This window comes from Oncorhynchus kisutch, linkage group LG22 (genome assembly GCF_002021735.2).
Source record: "Oncorhynchus kisutch isolate 150728-3 linkage group LG22, Okis_V2, whole genome shotgun sequence".
Lineage (NCBI taxonomy): Eukaryota > Metazoa > Chordata > Actinopteri > Salmoniformes > Salmonidae > Oncorhynchus > Oncorhynchus kisutch.
In genome coordinates this window covers 51,251,011-51,270,975 of record NC_034195.2, presented here as the reverse complement: position 1 = coordinate 51,270,975, position 19,965 = coordinate 51,251,011, and the positions used below count along the sequence as shown (strand labels likewise).

Below are 19,965 nucleotides of genomic sequence, written 5' to 3'. Positions count from 1 at the left end.
TGAGCCCAGTGATGTATTGTATAAGAGTCTGCTCTGAGTTCAGTGATGTATTGTATTAGAGTCTGCTCTGAGTCAGTGAGGTATTGTATTAGAGTCTGCTCTGAGTCAGTGATGTATTGTATAAGAGTCTGCTCTGAGTTCAGTGATGTATTGTATTAGTCTGCTCTGAGTTCAGTGATGTATTGTATTAGTCTGCTCTGAGTCAGTGATGTATTGTATTAGAGTCTGCTCTGAGTTCAGTGATGTATTGTATTAAGAGTCTGCTCTGAGTCAGTGATGTATTGTATTAGTCTGCTCTGAGTCAGTGATGTATTGTATTAGAGTCTGCTCTGAGTTCAGTGATGTATTGTATTAGTCTGCTCTGAGTTCAGTGATGTATTGTATTAGAGTCTGCTCTGAGTTCAGTGATGTATTGTATTAGAGTCTGCTCTGAGTCAGTGATGTATTGTATTAGAGTCTGCTCTGAGTTCAGTGATGTATTGTATTAGAGTCTGATCTGAGTCAGTGATGTATTGTATAAGAGTCTGCTCTGAGTTCAGTGATGTATTGTATTAGAGTCTGCTCTGAGTCAGTGATGTATTGTATTAGAGTCTGCTCTGAGTCAGTGATGTATTGTATAAGAGTCTGCTCTGAGTCAGTGATGTATTGTATTAGTCTGATCTGAGTCAGTGATGTATTGTATTAGTCTGATCTGAGTCAGTGCTGTATTGTATAAGAGTCTGCTCTGAGTCAGTGATGTATTGTATTAGAGTCTGCTCTGAGTCAGTGATGTATTGTATTAGAGTCTGCTCTGAGTCAGTGATGTATTGTATAAGAGTCTGTTCTGAGTCAGTGATGTATTGTATTAGAGTCTGCTCTGAGTCAGTGATGTATTGTATAAGAGTCTGCTCTGAGTCAGTGATGTATTGTATTAGTCTGATCTGAGTCAGTGATGTATTGTATTAGAGTCTGCTCTGAGTAGGTGATGTATTGTATTAGAGTCTGCTCTGAGTCAGTGATGTATTGTATTAGAGTCTGCTCTGAGTCAGTGATGTATTGTATTAGAGTCTGCTCTGAGTTCAGTGATGTATTGTATTAGAGTCTGATCTGAGTCAGTGATGTATTGTATAAGAGTCTGCTCTGAGTTCAGTGATGTATTGTATTAGAGTCTGCTCTGAGTCAGTGATGTATTGTATTAGAGTCTGCTCTGAGTAGGTGATGTATTGTATTAGAGTCTGCTCTGAGTCAGTGATGTATTGTATTAGAGTCTGCTCTGAGTCAGTGATGTATTGTATTAGAGTCTGCTCTGAGTAGGTGATGTATTGTATTAGAGTCTGCTCTGAGTCAGTGATGTATTGTATTAGAGTCTGATCTGAGTCAGTGATGTATTGTATTAGAGTCTGCTCTGAGTCAGTGATGTATTGTATTAGAGTCTGCTCTGAGTCAGTGATGTATTGTATTAAAGTCTGCTCTGAGTTCAGTGATGTATTGTATTAGAGTCTGATCTGAGTCAGTGATGTATTGTATTAGAGTCTGCTCTGAGTTCAGTGATGTATTGTATTAGAGTCTGCTCTGAGTCAGTGATGTATTGTATTAGAGTCTGCTCTGAGTCAGTGATGTATTGTATTAGAGTCTGCTCTGAGTCAGTGATGTATTGTATTAGAGTCTGCTCTGAGTCAGTGATGTATTGTATTAGAGTCTGCTCTGAGTAGGTGATGTATTGTATTAGAGTCTGATCTGAGTCAGTGATGTATTGTATTAGAGTCTGCTCTGAGTCAGTGATGTATTGTATTAGAGTCTGATCTGAGTCAGTGATGTATTGTATTAGAGTCTGCTCTGAGTAGGTGATGTATTGTATTAGAGTCTGCTCTCACTCCAGTGATGTATTGTATTAGAGTCTGCTGTGAGTCAGTGATGTATTGTATTAGAGTCTGCTCTCACTCCAGTGATGTATTGTATTAGATCAATAATGTATTCTTCTTCTGTTAGCCTGCATCCTCTGACAGGAGAGGGAGAGAGGGGAGTGAACTTGTCTTGACCTATTGTTAGAAATGATGAATCACACCGCAGCATCTACAGACAGTCCGCAGGGGTGTGTGTGTGTGTTTAAAGCCAGTCAGCCGGGATCCTGTTTCTCTTTGTCATCATTAACCTGCTACTGTACCTGTCCTGTTTCTCTCTCTCATCGTTAACCTGCTACTGTACCTGTCCTGTTTCTCTTTGTCATCATTAACCTGCTACTGTACCTGTCCTGTTTCTCTCTCTCATCGTTAACCTGCTACTGTACCTGTCCTGTTTCTCTCTCTCTCATCATTAACCTGCTACTGTGCCTGTCCTGTTTCTCTCTCTCTCATCATTAACCTGCTACTGTACCGGTCCTGTTTCTCTCTCTCTCATCATTAACCTGCTACCGTACCTGTCCTGTTTCTCTCTCATCATTAACCTACTACTGTACCTGTCCTGTTTCTCTCTCTCTCATCACTAACCTGCTACTGTACGTGTCCTGTTTCTCTCTCTCATCGTTAACCTACTACTGTACCTGTCCTGTTTCTCTCTCTCATCATTAACCTGCTACCGTACCTGTCCTGTTTCTCTCTCTCATCATTAACCTGCTACCGTACCTGTCCTGTTTCTCGCTCATCGTTAACCTGCTACTGTACCTGTCCTGTTTCTCTCTCTCATCATTAACCTGCTACCGTACCTGTCCTGTTTCTCTCTCATCGTGAACCTGCTACCGTACCTGTCCTGTTTCATTCTCTCATCGTTATCTGCTACTGTACATGTCCTGTTTCTCTCTCTCATCATTAACCTGCTACCGTACCTGTCCTGTTTCTCTCTCTCATCATTAACCTGCTACCGTACCTGTCCTATTTCTCTCTCATCATTAACCTGCTACCGTACCTGTCCTGTTTCTCTCTCATCATTAACCTGCTTCCGTACCTGTCCCGTTTCTCTCTCATCATTAACCTGCTACTGTACCTGTCCTATTTCTCTCTCATCATTAACCTGCTACTGTACCTGTCCTATTTCTCTCTCATCATTAACCTGCTACTGTACCTGTCCTATTTCTCTCTCATCATTAACCTGCTACCGTACCGAGTGCCTTAAGCACATTTCAACAGCATAAGACTCTATCATTTTCTGATGAAACGTTTTATTTTTCCAAAACACTGCAATTTAAAGTTGAGAAAGCTCAAACCTCATTGGCAACTCTTGCTCATATAGCTTCACTTTTAATGCCACAAACAGTGTACACAGGCTACATACTTGGTGTAACTACTGTAACCCTGAGACCCTGCAGCAGTTGAAAGTGCCCATCTGCAATCGTGAGTTCATCGTGTATTTCATCTATGCTTTTGCATGTATTGTGTTGCCAAAATCAGTAAGCATAACTTCCTCCAAGCCCAACAGAACCAGTGAAGACATGAATGGATGCAGTAAAACCACAGAGCTGCTGAGGTAAACAACGTCAGTACAGAGAAACGAGGACACGGACTGACTAACAGACTGCTCATCAGCCATCAGGGTTGTGTTCATTGGGCACCAAATTGAAGAAAAAAACAGACTGAATTCCTCTCTTCTTCTTTTTTGTCCCTTGTTGTTTTCAACCAGCTAAAAAAACCTACGTTTATCATTATTGGCCATAAAATGTCCTCCCTGCTCCACCACACCCCTCTCCAACATAGTAGTCGCATTATACAAATGTCGTCTTGGATGATGTCTTATTTTCCTCTGTGTTCAGTTGTTGTCTACAGTCTGTTATTCTGTAAGTGAAGTTAGTAGTCTGCTCTCTGTCTGACTCTATCTGCACTGGCTCTGATGCTACTGGGTATGTGGAGCTGTTCAGAATCACAGCATTGTTGGTGGAATAATCAGATTTTGCCTAAAGCGCTGTTGCTTCTCTCTCTCTTCTGTCAAGCATGTGAGTGTGTGCGAGAGAGAGAGAGATGCACAAAGAGACACACGTGGTTCGCATTCAACCATTTCACACACCGTGGCGTGTTTAATCATATCTGTTACACTCATACATGGGTTCTGGCAGCTGACGAAGTATTCACGTTAACAGGCTAATGGGTCACAGCATCTAATGAACTCTCTCACCACGAGGTCAAGCTAAAAATATCATCTGAAGTTCAGCTTGGAAAATGGGTCTATAACTGACTGTGTTACCCTCCAGGAAAATAACTTCACTACCATTTGGTGTCTGACTGTGATGTGGGCAGTCTGTTAGATTAACCCCCCCCCACCACTACCATTTGGTGTCTGTCTGTGATGTGGGCAGTCTGTTAGATTAAACCCCCCCCCCCCCCCCCCCCACCACTACCATTTGGTGTCTGACTGTGATGTGGGCAGTCTGTTAGATTAAACCCCCCCCCCCCCCCAAACCACCACTACCATTTGGTGCCTGACTGTGATGTGGGCAGTCTGTTAGATTAACCCCCCCGATCAATGCCTCTTGCTGTAAGCTCGTTCATAATGAGTTTGACAGAGACTTGCAGCAGAACATGTAAAGGACGTGTGTAACTCTTCATAATGTTTCCCTCCAGAGATACGTTTTCCATCATCCTTTTTTATTTATTTATTTTACCTTTATTTAACTCGGCAAGTCAGTTAAGAACAAATTCTTATTTTCAATGACGGCCTAGGAACAGTGGGTTAACTGCCTGTTCAGGGACAGAACGACAGACTCCGGTTGCTAGTCCACCACTCTAACCACTAGGCTACCCTGCCGCCTCTACACTCTAACCACTAGGCTACCCTGCCACCTCTACACTCTAACCACTAGGCTACCTGCCACCTCTACACTCTAACCACTAGGCTACCCTGCCGCCTCTACACTCTAACCACTAGGCTACCCTGCCGCCTCTACACTCTAACCACTAGGCTACCCTGCCGCCTCTACACTCTAACCACTAGGCTACCCACCTCTACACTCTAACCACTAGGCTACCCTGCCGCCTCTACACTCTAACCACTAGGCTACCCTGCCGCCTCTACACTCTAACCACTAGGCTACCCTGCCGCCTCTACACTCTAACCACTAGGCTACCCTGCCGCCTCTACACTCTAACCACTAGGCTACCCACCTCTACACTCTAACCACTAGGCTACCCTGCCGCCTCTACACTCTAACCACTAGGCTACCCTGCCGCCTCTACACTCTAACCACTAGGCTACCCTGCCACCTCTACACTCTAACCACTAGACTACCTGCCACCTCTACACTCTAACCACTAGGCTACCCTGCCACCTCTACACTCTAACCACTAGGCTACCCTGCCACCTCTACACTCTAACCACTAGGCTACCTGCCACCTCTACACTCTAACCACTAGGCTACCCTGCCACCTCCACACTCTAACAACTAGGCTACCCTGCCACCTCTACACTCTAACCACTAGACTACCTGCCACCTCTACACTCAAACCACTAGGCTACCCTGCCACCTCTACACTCTAACCACTAGACTACCTGCCACCTCTACACTCTAACCACTAGGCTACCCTGCCACCTCTACACTCTAACCACTAGACTACCCTCCTCTACACTCTAACCACTAGGCTACCCTGCCACCTCTACACTCTAACCACTAGGCTACCCTGCCGCCTCTACACTCTAACCACTAGGCAACCCACCTCTACACTCTAACCACTAGGCTACCCTGCCGCCTCTACACTCTAACCACTAGGCTACCCTGCCGCCTCTACACTCTAACCACTAGGCTACCCTGCCTCCTCTACACTCTAACCACTAGACTACCCTGCCTCCTCTACACTCTAACCACTAGGCTACCCTGCCACCTCTACACTCTAACCACTAGGCTACCCTGCCACCTCTACACTCTAACCACTAGACTACCCTGCCTCCTCTACACTCTAACCACTAGGCTACCCTGCCACCTCTACACTCTAACCACTAGGCTACCCTGCCGCCTCTACACTCTAACCACTAGGCTACCCTGCCGCCTCTACACTCTAACCACTAGGCTACCCTGCCGCCTCTACACTCTAACCACTAGGCTACCCTGCCGCCTCTACACTCTAACCACTAGGCTACCTGCCACCTCTACACTCTAACCACTAGGCTACCCTGCCACCTCTACACTCTAACCACTAGGCTACCCTGCCAACTCTACACTCTAACCACTAGGCTACCCTGCCACCTCCACACTCTAACCACTAGGCTACCCTGCCACCTCTACACTCTAACCACTAGGCTACCCTGCCACCTCTACACTCTAACCACTAGAATACCTGCCACCTCTACACTCTAACCACTAGGCTACCTGCCGCCTCTACACTCTAACCACTAGGCTACCCTGCCACCTCTACACTCTAACCACTAGGCTACCCTGCCGCCTCTACACTCTAACCACTAGGCTACCCTGCCGCCTCTACACTCTAACCACTAGGCTACCCTGCCGCCTCTACACTCTAACCACTAGACTACCTGCCGCCTCTACACTCTAACCACTAGGCTACCCTGCCGCCTCTACACTCTAACCACTAGGCTACCCTGCCGCCTCTACACTCTAACCACTAGGCTACCCACCTCTACACTCTAACCACTAGGCTACCCTGCCGCCTCTACACTCTAACCACTAGGCTACCCTGCCGCCTCTACACTCTAACCACTAGGCTACCCTGCCGCCTCTACACTCTAACCACTAGGCTACCCTGCCACCTCTACACTCTAACCACTAGGCTACCCTGCCGCCTCTACACTCTAACCACTAGGCTACCCTGCCGCCTCTACACTCTAACCACTAGGCTACCCTGCCGCCTCTACACTCTAACCACTAGGCTACCCTGCCGCCTCTACACTCTAACCACTAGGCTACCCTGCCGCCTCTATACTCTAACCACTAGGCTACCCTGCCGCCTCTATACTCTAACCACTAGGCTACCCTGCCGCCTCTACACTCTAACCACTAGGCTACCCTGCCGCCTCTACACTCTAACCACTAGGCTACCCTGCCGCCTCTACACTCTAACCACTAGGCTACCCTGCCGCCTCTACACTCTAACCACTAGGCTACCTGCCACCTCTACACTCTAACCACTAGGCTACCCTGCCACCTCTACACTCTAACCACTAGGCTACCCTGCCACCTCTACACTCTAACCACTAGGCTACCCTGCCACTACACTCTAACCACTAGGCTACCCTGCCACCTCCACACTCTAACCACTAGGCTACCCTGCCACCTCTACACTCTAACCACTAGGCTACCCTGCCACCTCTACACTCTAACCACTAGGCTACCTGCCACCTCTACACTCTAACCACTAGGCTACCCTGCCGCCTCTACACTCTAACCACTAGGCTACCCTGCCGCCTCTACACTCTAACCACTAGGCTACCCTGCCGCCTCTACACTCTAACCACTAGGCTACCCTGCCGCCTCTACACTCTAACCACTAGACTACCTGCCACCTCTACACTCTAACCACTAGGCTACCCTGCCACCTCTACACTCTAACCACTAGGCTACCCTGCCACCTCTACACTCTAACCACTAGGCTACCTGCCACCTCTACACTCTAACCACTAGGCTACCCTGCCACCTCCACACTCTAACAACTAGGCTACCCTGCCACCTCTACACTCTAACCACTAGACTACCTGCCACCTCTACACTCTAACCACTAGGCTACCCTGCCACCTCTACACTCTAACCACTAGACTACCCTCCTCTACACTCTAACCACTAGGCTACCCTGCCACCTCTACACTCTAACCACTAGGCTACCCTCCTCTATGCTCGTTGAAATGAACCTACAGCCTCTACACTCTAACCACTAGGCTACCCTGCCACCTCTACACTCTAACCACTAGGCTACCCTCCTCTATGCTCGTTGAAATGAACCTACAGCCTCTACACTCTAACCACTAGGCTACCCTGCCACCTCTACACTCTAACCACTAGGCTACCCTGCCTCCTCTACACTCTAACCACTAGGCTACCCTACTCTATGCTCGTTGAAATGAACCTACAGCCTCTACACTCTAACCACTAGGCTACCCTGCCACCTCTACACTCTAACCACTAGGCTACCCTGCCTCCTCTACACTCTAACCACTAGGCTACCCTGCCACCTCTACACTCTAACCACTAGGCTACCCTGCCTCCTCTACACTCTAACCACTAGGCTACCCTCCTCTATGCTCGGTGAAATGAACCTACAGCCTCTACACTCTAACCACTACCCTCCTCTATGCTGGTTGAAATGAACCTACAGCCTCTACACTCTAACCACTACCCACCTCTATGCTGGTTGAAATGAACCTACAGCCTCTACACTCTAACCACTACCCTCCTCTATGCTGGTTGAAATGAACCTACAGCCTCTACACTCTAACCACTACCCTCCTCTATGCTGGTTGAAATGAACCTACAGCCTCTACACTCTAACCACTACCCTCCTCTATGCTGGTTGAAATGAACCTACAGCCTCTACACTCTAACCACTACCCTCCTCTATGCTGGTTGAAATGAACCTACAGCCTCTACACTCTAACCACTACCCTCCTCTATGCTGGTTGAAATGAACCTACAGCCTCTACACTCTAACCACTACCCTCCTCTATGCTGGTTGAAATGAACCTACAGCCTCTACACTCTAACCACTACCCACCTCTATGCTGGTTGAAATGAACCTACAGCCTCTACACTCTAACCACTACCCTCCTCTATGCTGGTTGAAATGAACCTACAGCCTCTACACTCTAACCACTACCCTCCTCTATGCTGGTTGAAATGAACCTACAGCCTCTACACTCTAACCACTACCCTCCTCTATGCTGGTTGAAATGAACCTACAGCCTCTACACTCTAACCACTACCCTCCTCTATGCTGGTTGAAATGAACCTACAGCCTCTACACTCTAACCACTACCCTCCTCTATGCTGGTTGAAATGAACCTACAGCCTCTACATTCTAACCACTACCCTCCTCTATGCTGGTTGAAATGAACCTACAGCCTCTACACTCTAACCACTACCCTCCTCTATGCTGGTTGAAATGAACCTACAGCCTCTACACTCTAACCACTACCCTCCTCTATGCTGGTTGAAATGAACCTACAGCCCAAACCAATATTCTCTATTTCCTGATTCTCTATGTTGTTTTGATGACATATTTAAACCTCCTTTTTATTTCTGTCCATCCTTCAGCATCATGTCGTACCAGACACTGCCCAGGAACATGCCCAGTCACCGAGCCCCTCCAGCCATGCCCCACTACGGGGACCCCGGCTACCGTACCTTACCCAGGAACAGCATGGCCCGGCCGGACAGTATCTGCAGCATGTCCCCCTCCATGTATGACCAGGCCATGGGCCTGGGCCTGGGGCTATCCTCTGCAGACAAGAGACGCTCCATGAGGGATGACACTATGTGGCAGCTGTATGAGTGGCAGCAGAGGCAGGCCTATACCCCCACACGGTATGACTGGGTTCTATTTGGAAAGTGGTACATCTTCTTTTTTTAAACTTTTTTTTTTAACCATTTGTGGGATTTGATTTATCTTTGCTTTATCCAGCTTGGGAGTGCCAGTTGGGGTAGAGTTTGTACTTTTAAACGTTTCTATTGGTCGATTGCAACAGGTAAGCTCAATGCATAGTTCAAGTATTTGACAATATTTCAGGTAGTATTGGTCTGGTCTAACCATCTTCCTCCTCCTCACCAGGCCTATGTCGTCCACTCCCAGACCCTACGGGACCCTGCCCAGCCCCAAGACCATGATCAACCTGTCTGAGCACCAGGGTCACGGTCACCACTCCATCCCCCCCCTCACCCTCCCATGGGTCCCTGTCTATGTACGGGGGCTACTCGCCCCTCCACTTCTCCTACAACCCCAGCTCCAGTAGGTCTGAGGTGGCCTTCCCTGTATACCGGGGGGATGTTACCATAGACAGAAGACACAGGACACCACATCTCAACCAGGTAGTCCAACATCCTCGTACATCCTCATGAAGACATTTTGTACATTTTGTAGTGCCTTGTTTTCAGTGGTTGAGCATTACGAAATCAAGACTCCTGGGCCGCTCAAAGTGGGGTCTGCGGGCCAGAGGCTTCCAGAATGATCTATCTTTTTGGCCCACGGCTCACTCTCTAGAAAGGAGTACAGGAACCTCTTGTTTAATATGGCAGACAAATACCTTCCTCAGCTTTCCCAACAGGATCACCTCTCTCTGTGTCCTACAGTATGCCTACCCGCCTGAGAGGAGGTCCATGCCAGCAGGGATCCCTGTCCAGACCATCACTGCCCAGTCTCTGCAAGGAAAAACGGTTAGTCCACCTCCCTCTCCCCCTCCTCCCTCTCTCTCTTTCCCCCTCTCCCCACCTCCCCCCTCTCTCTCCCACCCTGGTTCGTGCTCCCCCCTCTCTCTCCCCACCTCCCCTCCTCTCTCTCTCCCCCCTCTCTCTCTCTCCCCCTCTCTCTCTTTCCCCCTCCCACCCTCTCTCTCTTTCCCCCTCTCCCCACCTCCCCTCCTCTCTCTCTCCCCCCTCTCTCTCTCTCCCCCTCGCTCTCTTTCCCCCTCCCACCCTCTCTCTCTTTCCCCCTCTCCCCACCTCCCCTCCTCTCTCTCTCCCCCTCGCTCTCTTTCCCCCTCCCACCCTCTCTCTCTCTCCCCCTCTCCCCACCCCCCCTCTCTCTCACACTGGTTTGTGCCCCCCCCTCTCCCCCTCCCCTTTCTCTCTCTCCCCCTCTCCCCACCTCCCCCCTCTCTCTCCCACCCTGGTTCGTGCCCCCCCCCCCTCTCTCCCCCCTCCCCTTTCTCTCTCTCCCCCTCTCCCCACCCCTCCTCTCTCATACTGGTTTGTGCCCTCCCCTCTCCCCCTCCCCTTTCTCTCTCTCCCCCTCTCCCCACCTCCCCCCTCTCTCTCCCACCCTGGTTCGTGCTCCCCCCCCTCTCCCACCTCCCCTTTCTCTCTCTCCCCCTCTCCCCACCTCTCTCTCTCCCCCTCCCCTCCTTCCTTCCCCTGATCTGGCCTACTGTACCCTGCCCTTGGCCTCGATACACTGTCAGGTTGACTTCTGTTAAATCGAGGCTATTAATACCACCCTGGAATTCCAGTTAAAGACTGTTTAGTTTTCCATTCTGGTCTAATAGGGCTAATTCCAAAGACAATACATTTTTGTTGTAATCACTCCCCTGTCTTTGTCTTCCAAGAAGAGAACTGCTGTAGAGGCATGTTTAGACAGGACTCAGATCAGTGTTCCAAGTGGTGTGGTTTAACGTGAGTTTACTCCCTTAACACTTGCTACATCAGCCCTGTTGTTCCCAGCTCCCTGAGCCATAGCCGGGTTGTCTGTCATTTCTTTACCCACGCCATTTTGGGTACATGGTGACTTAGTGGGACACGGTGGATGTGTTCCAGGGACCTTCCATTCAGCTCACAGGGATCCAGTACTCTACACCTACTCTGCTGGTGTGCAGTGTCCTCCTGTCTGTACTGTGGTCCTAACCTGTCCTCCTACTGTCTCCTGTCTATACTGTGGTCCTAACCTGTCCTCCTGTCTGTCCTCCTACTGTCTCCTGCCTATACTGTGGTCTTAACCTGTCCTCCTGTCTGTCCTCCTGTCTATACTGTGGTCCTAACCTGTCCTCCTACTGTCTCCTGTCTATACTGTGGTCTTAACCTGTGTTCCTGTCTGTCCTCCTGTCTATACTGTAGTCCTAACCTGTCCTCCTACTGTCTCCTGTCTATACTGTGGTCCTAACCTGTCCCCCTGTCTGTCCTCCTGTCTGTCCTCCTGTCTGTCCTCCTACTGTCTCCTGCCTATACTGTGGTCCTAACCTGTCTGTCCTCCTGTCTGTCCTCCTACTGTCTCCTGTCCATACTGTGGTCTTAACCTGTCCTCCTGTCTGTCCTCCTGTCTATACTGTGGTCCTAACCTGTCCTCCTGTCTGTCTTCCTGTCTGTCCTCCTGTCTCCTGTCTGTACTGTGGTCCTAACCTGTCCTCCTGTCTCCTGCCTATACTGTGGTCCTAACCTGTCTGTCCTCCCGTCTGTCCTCCTGTCTGTCCTCCTGTCTCCTGTCTGTCTTCCTGTCTGTTCTCCTGTCTATACTGTGGTCCTAACCTGTCTGTCCTCCAGTCTGTCCTCCTGTCTGTCCTCCTACTGTCTCCTGCCTATACTGTGGTCCAAACCTGTCCTCCTGTCTGTCCTCCTGTCTGTCCTCCTGTCTGTCCTCCTCTCCTCCCTGCTGTGTGTCTGTCATGTTTCTCTGACCAGTTCTTTTCTCCCTCTGTCTTCTCTATACCCCCTTCCTCTCTTCCGCTGTGTCCCTTTGTTCCATGCTCTCCTGACCCCTGACCTATCCTTCCTCTCCTCTGCTCCTTGTTGCCCCCCCCTGCCCCCTTTACCTGTCATCTTGCCCTGGTCCTTCCTTGCTGTGTCTCCTGTACCTCTGAGTTGTCCTCCTCTCTGGTTGTCCCTCTGCCCTGCTGTGTCTCCTGTACCTCTGAGTTGTCCTCCTCTCTGGTTGTCCCTCTGCCCTGCTGTGTCTCCTGTACCTCTGAGTTGTCCTCCTCTCTGGTTGTCCCTCTGCCTTGCTGTGTGTCCTGTACCTCTGAGTTGTCCTCCTCTCTGGTTGTCCCTCTGCCCTGCTGTGTGTCCTGTACCTCTGAGTTGTCCTCCTCTCTGGTTGTCCTTCTGCCCTGCTGTGTCTCCTGTACCTCTGAGTTGTCCTCCTCTCTGGTTGTCCTTCTGCCCTGCTGTGTCTCCTGTACCTCTGAGTTGTCCTCCTCTCTCCTCTCTGGTTGTCCCTCTGCCTTGCTGTGTCTCCTGTACCTCTGAGTTGTCCTCCTCTCTGGTTGTCCCTCTGCCCTGCTGTGTCTCCTGTACCTCTGAGTTGTCCTCCTCTCTGGTTGTCCCTCTGGCCTTCCTTCCCCCTGCAGCCTGAGGAGCTGACCTTGCTGCTGATAAAGCTTCGTCGGCAGCAGGCCGACCTAAACAGCGTCCGGGAGCACACTGTAGCACAGCTTATGCAACTAAACCTCGATGGTGGCCACAACCCAAAGGTCAGGGCCACTGAGGTCGCTGATGTGTCTTGTCTTCTAGTCGTGTGCCATGCCGCCGTCTTCAACTCTCCTCGATCCACTTCATTCATCATTTTTTTTTTTTTGGGGGGGGGGGTCATTTCTATGTTTAAACTGTTAACCCTTGAATCATTGTTGCTGACATATTCGGTGATGACTTTGTTGTTTATTGTAGTAGGACAGAGACACACAGTGGGTGTACTAGCTGACTTCCTAAAAAGAAACTGAACAGATGTTGCCCCCGGGGAAAATGAGAAACTCCAACTACTTGGTGATCTTAATGTGTGGGACAGCTAAGCTAAGCAGGCTTTACTGACTGGGTCATTTTAGATGTCAGACGAGGATTTGAGTGATGTAGGGCACCCACACTTGAAATAGGAAATGGTTTGTAAGTGTTGAAGGCTTTAATAGTAACACTGCTACATGAATAATGTTCAAACTCATTGTTTGCTGACATATTCATAGTCCTCATAGAATTCACACAGTCCTCCATCTACACTACAGTTCTGCTACCCGAGCCGGGTTAGGACCGGGTTAGGACTGGGTTAGGACCAGGTTAGGACCGGGCTAGGACTGGGTTAGGACCGGGTTAGGACCGGGTTAGGACTGGGTTAGGACCAGGTTAGGACCGGGCTAGGACTGGGTTAGGACCGGGTTAGGACTGGGTTAGGACCAGGTTAGGACCGGGCTAGGACTGGGTTAGGACCGGGTTAGGACTGGGCTAGGACCGGGTTAGGACTGGGTTAGGACCAGGTTATGACTGGGTTAGGACCGGGTTAGGACCGGGCTAGGACCGGGCTAGGACCGGGTCTGTTGTCTCATCAATAACTAGGGTACGGTAGGGTCTGTTGTCTCATCAATAACTAGGGTACGGTAGGGTCTGTTGTCTGATCGATAACTAGGACCGTGTAGGGTCTGTTGTCTCATCAATAACTAGGGTACGGTAGAGTCTGTTGTCTCATCAATAACTAGGGTACGGTAGGGTCTGTTGTCTCATCAATAACTAGGGTACGGTAGGGTCTGTTGTCTCATCAACAACTAGGGTACGGTAGGGTCTGTTGTCTCATCAATAACTAGGGTACGGTAGGGTCTGTTGTCTCATCAATAACTAGGGTACGGTAGAGTCTGTTGTCTGATCGATAACTAGGACCGTGTAGGGTCTGTTGTCTCATCAATAACTAGGGTACGGTAGGGTCTGTTGTCTCATCCATAACTAGGGTACGGTAGGGTCTGTTGTCTCATCAATAACTAGGGTACGGTAGGGTCTGTTGTCTCATCAATAACTAGGGACCGGGTAGGACCTGTTGTCTCATCAATAACTAGGACCGGGTACGGCCTGTTGTCTCATAGATAACTAGGACCGGGTACGGCCTGTTGTCTCATCGATAACTAGGACCGGGTAGGGCCTGTTGTCTCATCGATAACTAGGACCGGGTAGGGCCTGTTGTCTCATCGATAACTAGGACCGGGTAGGGCCTGTTGTCTCATCAATAACTAGGACCGGGTAGGTTCTGTTGTCTCATCAATAACTAGGGTACGGTAGGGTCTGTTGTCTGATCGATAACTAGGACCGTGTAGGGTCTGTTGTCTCATCAATAACTAGGGTACGGTAGGGTCTGTTGTCTCATCCATAACTAGGGTACGGTAGGGTCTGTTGTCTCATCAATAACTAGGGTACGGTAGGGTCTGTTGTCTCATCAATAACTAGGGTACGGTAGGGTCTGTTGTCTCATCAATAACTAGGGTACGGTAGGGTCTGTTGTCTCATCAATAACTAGGGTACGGTAGGGTCTGTTGTCTCATCAATAACTAGGGTACGGTAGGGTCTGTTGTCTGATCGATAACTAGGACCGTGTAGGGTCTGTTGTCTCATCAATAACTAGGGTACGGTAGGGTCTGTTGTCTCATCCATAACTAGGGTACGGTAGGGTCTGTTGTCTCATCAATAACTAGGGTACGGTAGGGTCTGTTGTCTCATCAATAACTAGGGTACGGTAGGGTCTGTTGTCTCATCAATAACTAGGGTACGGTAGGGTCTGTTGTCTCATCAATAACTAGGGTACGGTAGGGTCTGTTGTCTCATCAATAACTAGGGTACGGTAGGGTCTGTTGTCTCATCAATAACTAGGGTAAGGTAGGGTCTGTTGTCTCATCAATAACTAGGGTACGGTAGGGTCTGTTGTCTCATCAATAACTAGGGTACGGTAGGGTCTGTTGTCTCATCAATAACTAGGGTACGGTAGGGTCTGTTGTCTCATCAATAACTAGGGTACGGTAGAGTCTGTTGTCTCATCAATAACTAGGGTACGGTAGGGTCTGTTGTCTCATCAATAACTAGGGTACGGTAGGGTCTGTTGTCTCATCAACAACTAGGGTACGGTAGGGTCTGTTGTCTCATCAATAACTAGGGTATGGTAGGGTCTGTTGTCTCATCAATAACTAGGGTACAGTAGGGTCTGTTGTCTCATCAATAACTAGGGTACAGTAGGGTCTGTTGTCTCATCAATAACTAGGGTACGGTAGGGTCTGTTGCCTCATCATTAACTAGGGTACGGTAGGGTCTGTTGTCTCATCAATAACTAGGGTACGGTAGGGTCTGTTGTCTCATCAATAACTAGGGTACGGTAGGGTCTGTTGTCTCATCAATAACTAGGGTACGGTAGGGTCTGTTGTCTCATCAATAACTAGGGTACAGTAGGGTCTGTTGTCTCATCAATAACTAGGGTACGGTAGGGTCTGTTGTCTCATCAATAACTAGGGTACTGTAGGGTCTGTTGTCTCATTAACTAGGGTACTGTAGGGTCTGTTGTCTCATTAACTAGGGTACTGTAGGGTCTGTTGTCTCATTAACTAGGGTACGGTAGGGTCTGTTGTCTCATTAACTAGGGTACGGTAGGGTCTGTTGTCTCATTAACTAGGGTAAAGCTGAAGCTGAGCCATTTGCTCGGGCTCTGCTGCTGCAGTACTATCACATCTGACTAAGATCATAACATGGTGTCAGAAGTGCGTCAACCTAAAGATATAATGCAGGAGAGATTATTTCAAAGAATATAATAATGTTGAGTTGTCCTTGTTTAGGGTGATGAAAAGTAGCTAACTGCTCTCCTGTCTCTTCATTGAGCGGAGCAGCCCAAGCGAAGCCGTTGCTATGGTTTCTCACAGATTCAGAGCTGCCATGAGCAGAACGCATGCAGAGTGAGCTAGGCACCGGGAGACAGTGACAGACAGAGGATTTACAATGGATTTACTAAGGGAGGAAGTTGTTTCTGGTTTCGGGCTGGGCAGGGCCGGGCCTTAAATTTGACTGAAGCTTTTGGGCCTGGGTAGGGTAGGGCCTAAGTGCTGTGGGCCTGGGTAGGGTAGGGCCTAAGCGTTGTGGGCCTGGGTAGGGTAGGGCCTGGATAGGGTAGGGCCTAAGCATTGTGGGCATGGGTTGGGCTCGGGTGTAAAGTTCATGCCCGTGCAGGGCTCTGATCTACGCCCATTCCCCTTCTCATCTCCAACAGTTTGTCCTTGTATCCATCTATCTATAATTTACATATTTACCTTACATTGTCTTGTCCTGACTGTCTCGCTGTCTGCATGCCTCGCTGTCTGCATGTCTTTCTCTCTGCCGGTTTCCCTCTCTGCCTGTCTCGCTCTCTGCCTGTCTCGCTCTCTGCCTGTATTGCTGTCTGCCTGTCTCGCTGTCTGCCTGTCTCCCTCTCTGCCTGTCGCCCTCTCTGCCTGTCTTTCTCTTTCTGCCTGTCTTTCTCTTTCTGCCTGTCTTCCTCTCTGCCTGTCTTCCTCTCTGCCTCTCTCTCTGCCTGTCTCTTTTTGCATGTCTCTCTTTCTGCCTGTCTGCCTGTTTCTAACGCCTAACTTTCCTTTGCCTCGATCACTCTCCTTTTCTCTCTTTCCTCTTCTCTCCTCTCCTCTCCTCTTCTCTCCTCTCTCTCCTCTTCTCTTCTCTCCTCTCATCTTCTCTCTTTCCTCTCTCTCCTCTTCTCTCCTCTCCTCCTCTTCTCTCCTCTCTCTCCTCTCCTCTTCTCTTTCCTCTCCTCTTCTCTCTCTCCTGTTCTCTCTTTTCACTTCTGTTCTCTCTCTCTCTCCTCTTCTCTTTCCTCTCCTATTCTCTCCCTCCTTCTCTCTTTCCTCTCCTTTTCTCTCTCGCTTCTCTCTCTCCTCTTCTATCCTCTTCTCTCTTTCCTCTCATCTTCTCTCTCTCCTCTTCTCTCCTCTTCTCTGTTTCCTCTCTTCCATCCTCTTCTCTCTTTCCTCACATCTTCTCTCTCCTCTTCTCTCTCTCTCTCCTCTTCTCGCTCTCCTCTTCTCTTTCCTCTTCTCTCTTTCCTCTCCTCCTCTTCTATCTAATGTGACCTACTTGTTGTGTGTATGTACTGACATGTATGTGGTACTGATAGATACACACACACTACATGTTCATGTTTTTACATGTACTGGATGTAAATTGTAAAGTCTGTAATGTATTTTTCATTATGTGTTGGAACCCAGTAAGACTAGCTGTCGCCATTGGCGTCTGCGAATGGGGATCCTAATCAAATCAAAATCCTCTTCTCTCATTCCTCTCATTTCTTTCTCTTCTCTCATTCCTTTCTCTTCTCTCATTCCTATCTCTTCTCTCATTCCTTTCTCTTCTCTCATTCCTATCTCTTCTCTCATTCCTTTCTCTTCTCTCATTCCACTCATTCCTATCTCTTCTCTCATTCCTTTCTCTTCTCTCATTCCTATCTCTTCTCTCATTCCTATCTCTTCTCTCATTCCTTTCTCTTCTCTCATTCCTATCTCTTCTCTCATTCCTCTCATTCCTTTCTCTTCTCTCGTTCCTTTCTCTTCTCTCGTACCTATCTCTTCTCTCATTCCTATCTCTTCTCTCTTTCCTCTGAACTGCTGACCGACGCTAGAACGACATTTTGTCTCATCATCTCCAAAGAAACCTCATGTATCTCGACAACCAGGTGGGGTAACGCCCTCTTTTACTATTGGACTGATCTATCTGCCACTTTTCAGCCTTGCTGTCTGTCTTGTCTGTGTATTTTTCTGGATGTTTATGCCTGTCTAAAAGTTCTGATTTTTCCTCGCTGCGTTCAAGATGTCGTCTCATGTAGGTTCACTTTTGAAATGTTTTGAAGTTTGAAAGTATGCAGTGAAAACTAGCCTGTGTGTGTCTTCGGGGGATTTCCCATGGCGTGTGACATTTTGGAATACACTGTGTTTGTAATCTATTATCTATTAGTTTCTAATCATTTTGTCATCTTTTTGTGTGTGTGTGTGTGTGTGGTCTGTGTCATATAGAGACAAGCAGAACTAGCTGCATCAGTTGTCCGTCAGTGAGTGTTGCTCTGCTATAATCCCACTTCCCGTATTGCTCCTCCTCCTCTCCTCCACACTGAACTACCAGGTGAAGGAAAATCAGCCTTTAATCGTGATGATTCACACGTTGATAGAGAACTCAGCCCCCAGGCCTCAGCTGTACCAGCACCACGTCAGAGTAAGGTCTTGGCCAGCCAACGCTGCCGGCTGAATGTTGCTTTCTTTAATCGCCATCCACTTCAGTTGTTTTTTTTCTGTTGTTGTTGGTCCGTCTTGCAACCTGCAAGTCCCTCATGACGTACACAATATCTCTTTCCTGTAGTGTGTGTGTTAATGTAGAACATGTTATTCATTCAGCTTGTACTTTACTGTCTCCTCTATTGGTTGGAAAGTCATACCACCAATGTAGGCATGGCTTATATACAGTAACACTGTGTACTGTATGTTTCACTGTCCGGTTAACCCCTCCTCACTGTCGTGTGTGTGTGTGTGTGTGTGTGTGTGTGTGTGTGTGTGTGTGTGTGTGTGTGTGTGTGTGTGTGTGTGTGTGTGTGTGTGTGTGTGCGTGTGTGTGTGTGTGCGTGTGCGTGTGCGCGTGCGCGCGCGCGTGTGTGTGTGTGTGTGTGTGTGTGTAGGGCGCTGGGTTTATGTATATCCCCTTACTCTCTGCTATCTAAGAAAGTCAAAGAGACTTGGATGTTGGGAAGTTGTTATAGCCTGTTAATAAGTAGAGGACGTTTCTAACCTGACTTGTAGTTAGTTCTGTGGTCTTGTGTTTTTGATGCAGGGGTCCTTGAAGGGGAGAGTCCTGTGAATTCTGGAACCCAAAATGCAAAATTCCTTTTTTTGATTTGCTACCCTCTTTAAGTCCTGACTGACGTGGCTAGCTAGGGGACTCTAATTGGTGTAACAAAGTGTTGTTGCCAGTGTTGTACCTGCTGGGGGACGCTAATTGGTGTGACACAGTGTTGAGTTGCCCGGGGACTATATTTAGTGTGACAGAGCATTGTGTTGCCCGGGGACTGTAGTTAGTGTGACACAGTATCGTGTTGCCCGGGGACTGTAATTGGTGTGACAAAGCTTTGTGTTGCCAGTGTTATAGACCAACAGCACAACTCTGTTTCCACCAGTCTTTGTATGGGAAGTGAGAATTTTCACACTTTAAAAATGAAGTATCTGAAATCACCAAGTCATCGGGGTTCTGTTTTGATATCATGAGCTGAGATATCTAGGCCTGATACCATTTTGTCATTTTAGACCTCACCTTACTTGCTCCCTCGACAGTGTAAGGTGGCCTGTGAATTCATGCTGTTTTTTGTTTTGTTTTGTGTGACGATTGTATGATGGTTCGACGTGTGGTATGACATCCCTTCCCCGCCACTTTTGTGACCACCTCAGAAGGGGTAAAAGTGCTGCTGTCTCTCCCTCTGTCCCTCATACGTTGTTGGCATATCACCACGGTGACGGCTGCATCTCCACCACAACCTGACTGTCAGAGACAAGAGTCTCCCTTCCCATGCTAAAACTCCCTGCGATTACAGAAAGCTTCGCATGCTCCGTGCGTGGAATGTCACCAACATACCACGTGGTCCACGTGATTTCTCTGTGCTGTTTTGCTGT

At 48.6% G+C, this 19,965-nt stretch overlaps 1 protein-coding gene across 1 annotated transcript in view; it reads left to right on the top strand.

The window, feature by feature from the left end:
- Nucleotides 1-19,965, top strand: part of LOC109875732 (pleckstrin homology domain-containing family A member 5) — a 248,062-nt gene that overhangs the window by 204,099 nt on the left and 23,998 nt on the right. Inside the window, 4 exon segments of the mRNA XM_031802191.1 lie at nt 9,158-9,427; nt 9,672-9,768; nt 9,770-9,928; nt 10,190-10,273. Of these exon segments, the coding sequence (XP_031658051.1) occupies nt 9,158-9,427; nt 9,672-9,768; nt 9,770-9,928; nt 10,190-10,273 (610 nt within the window).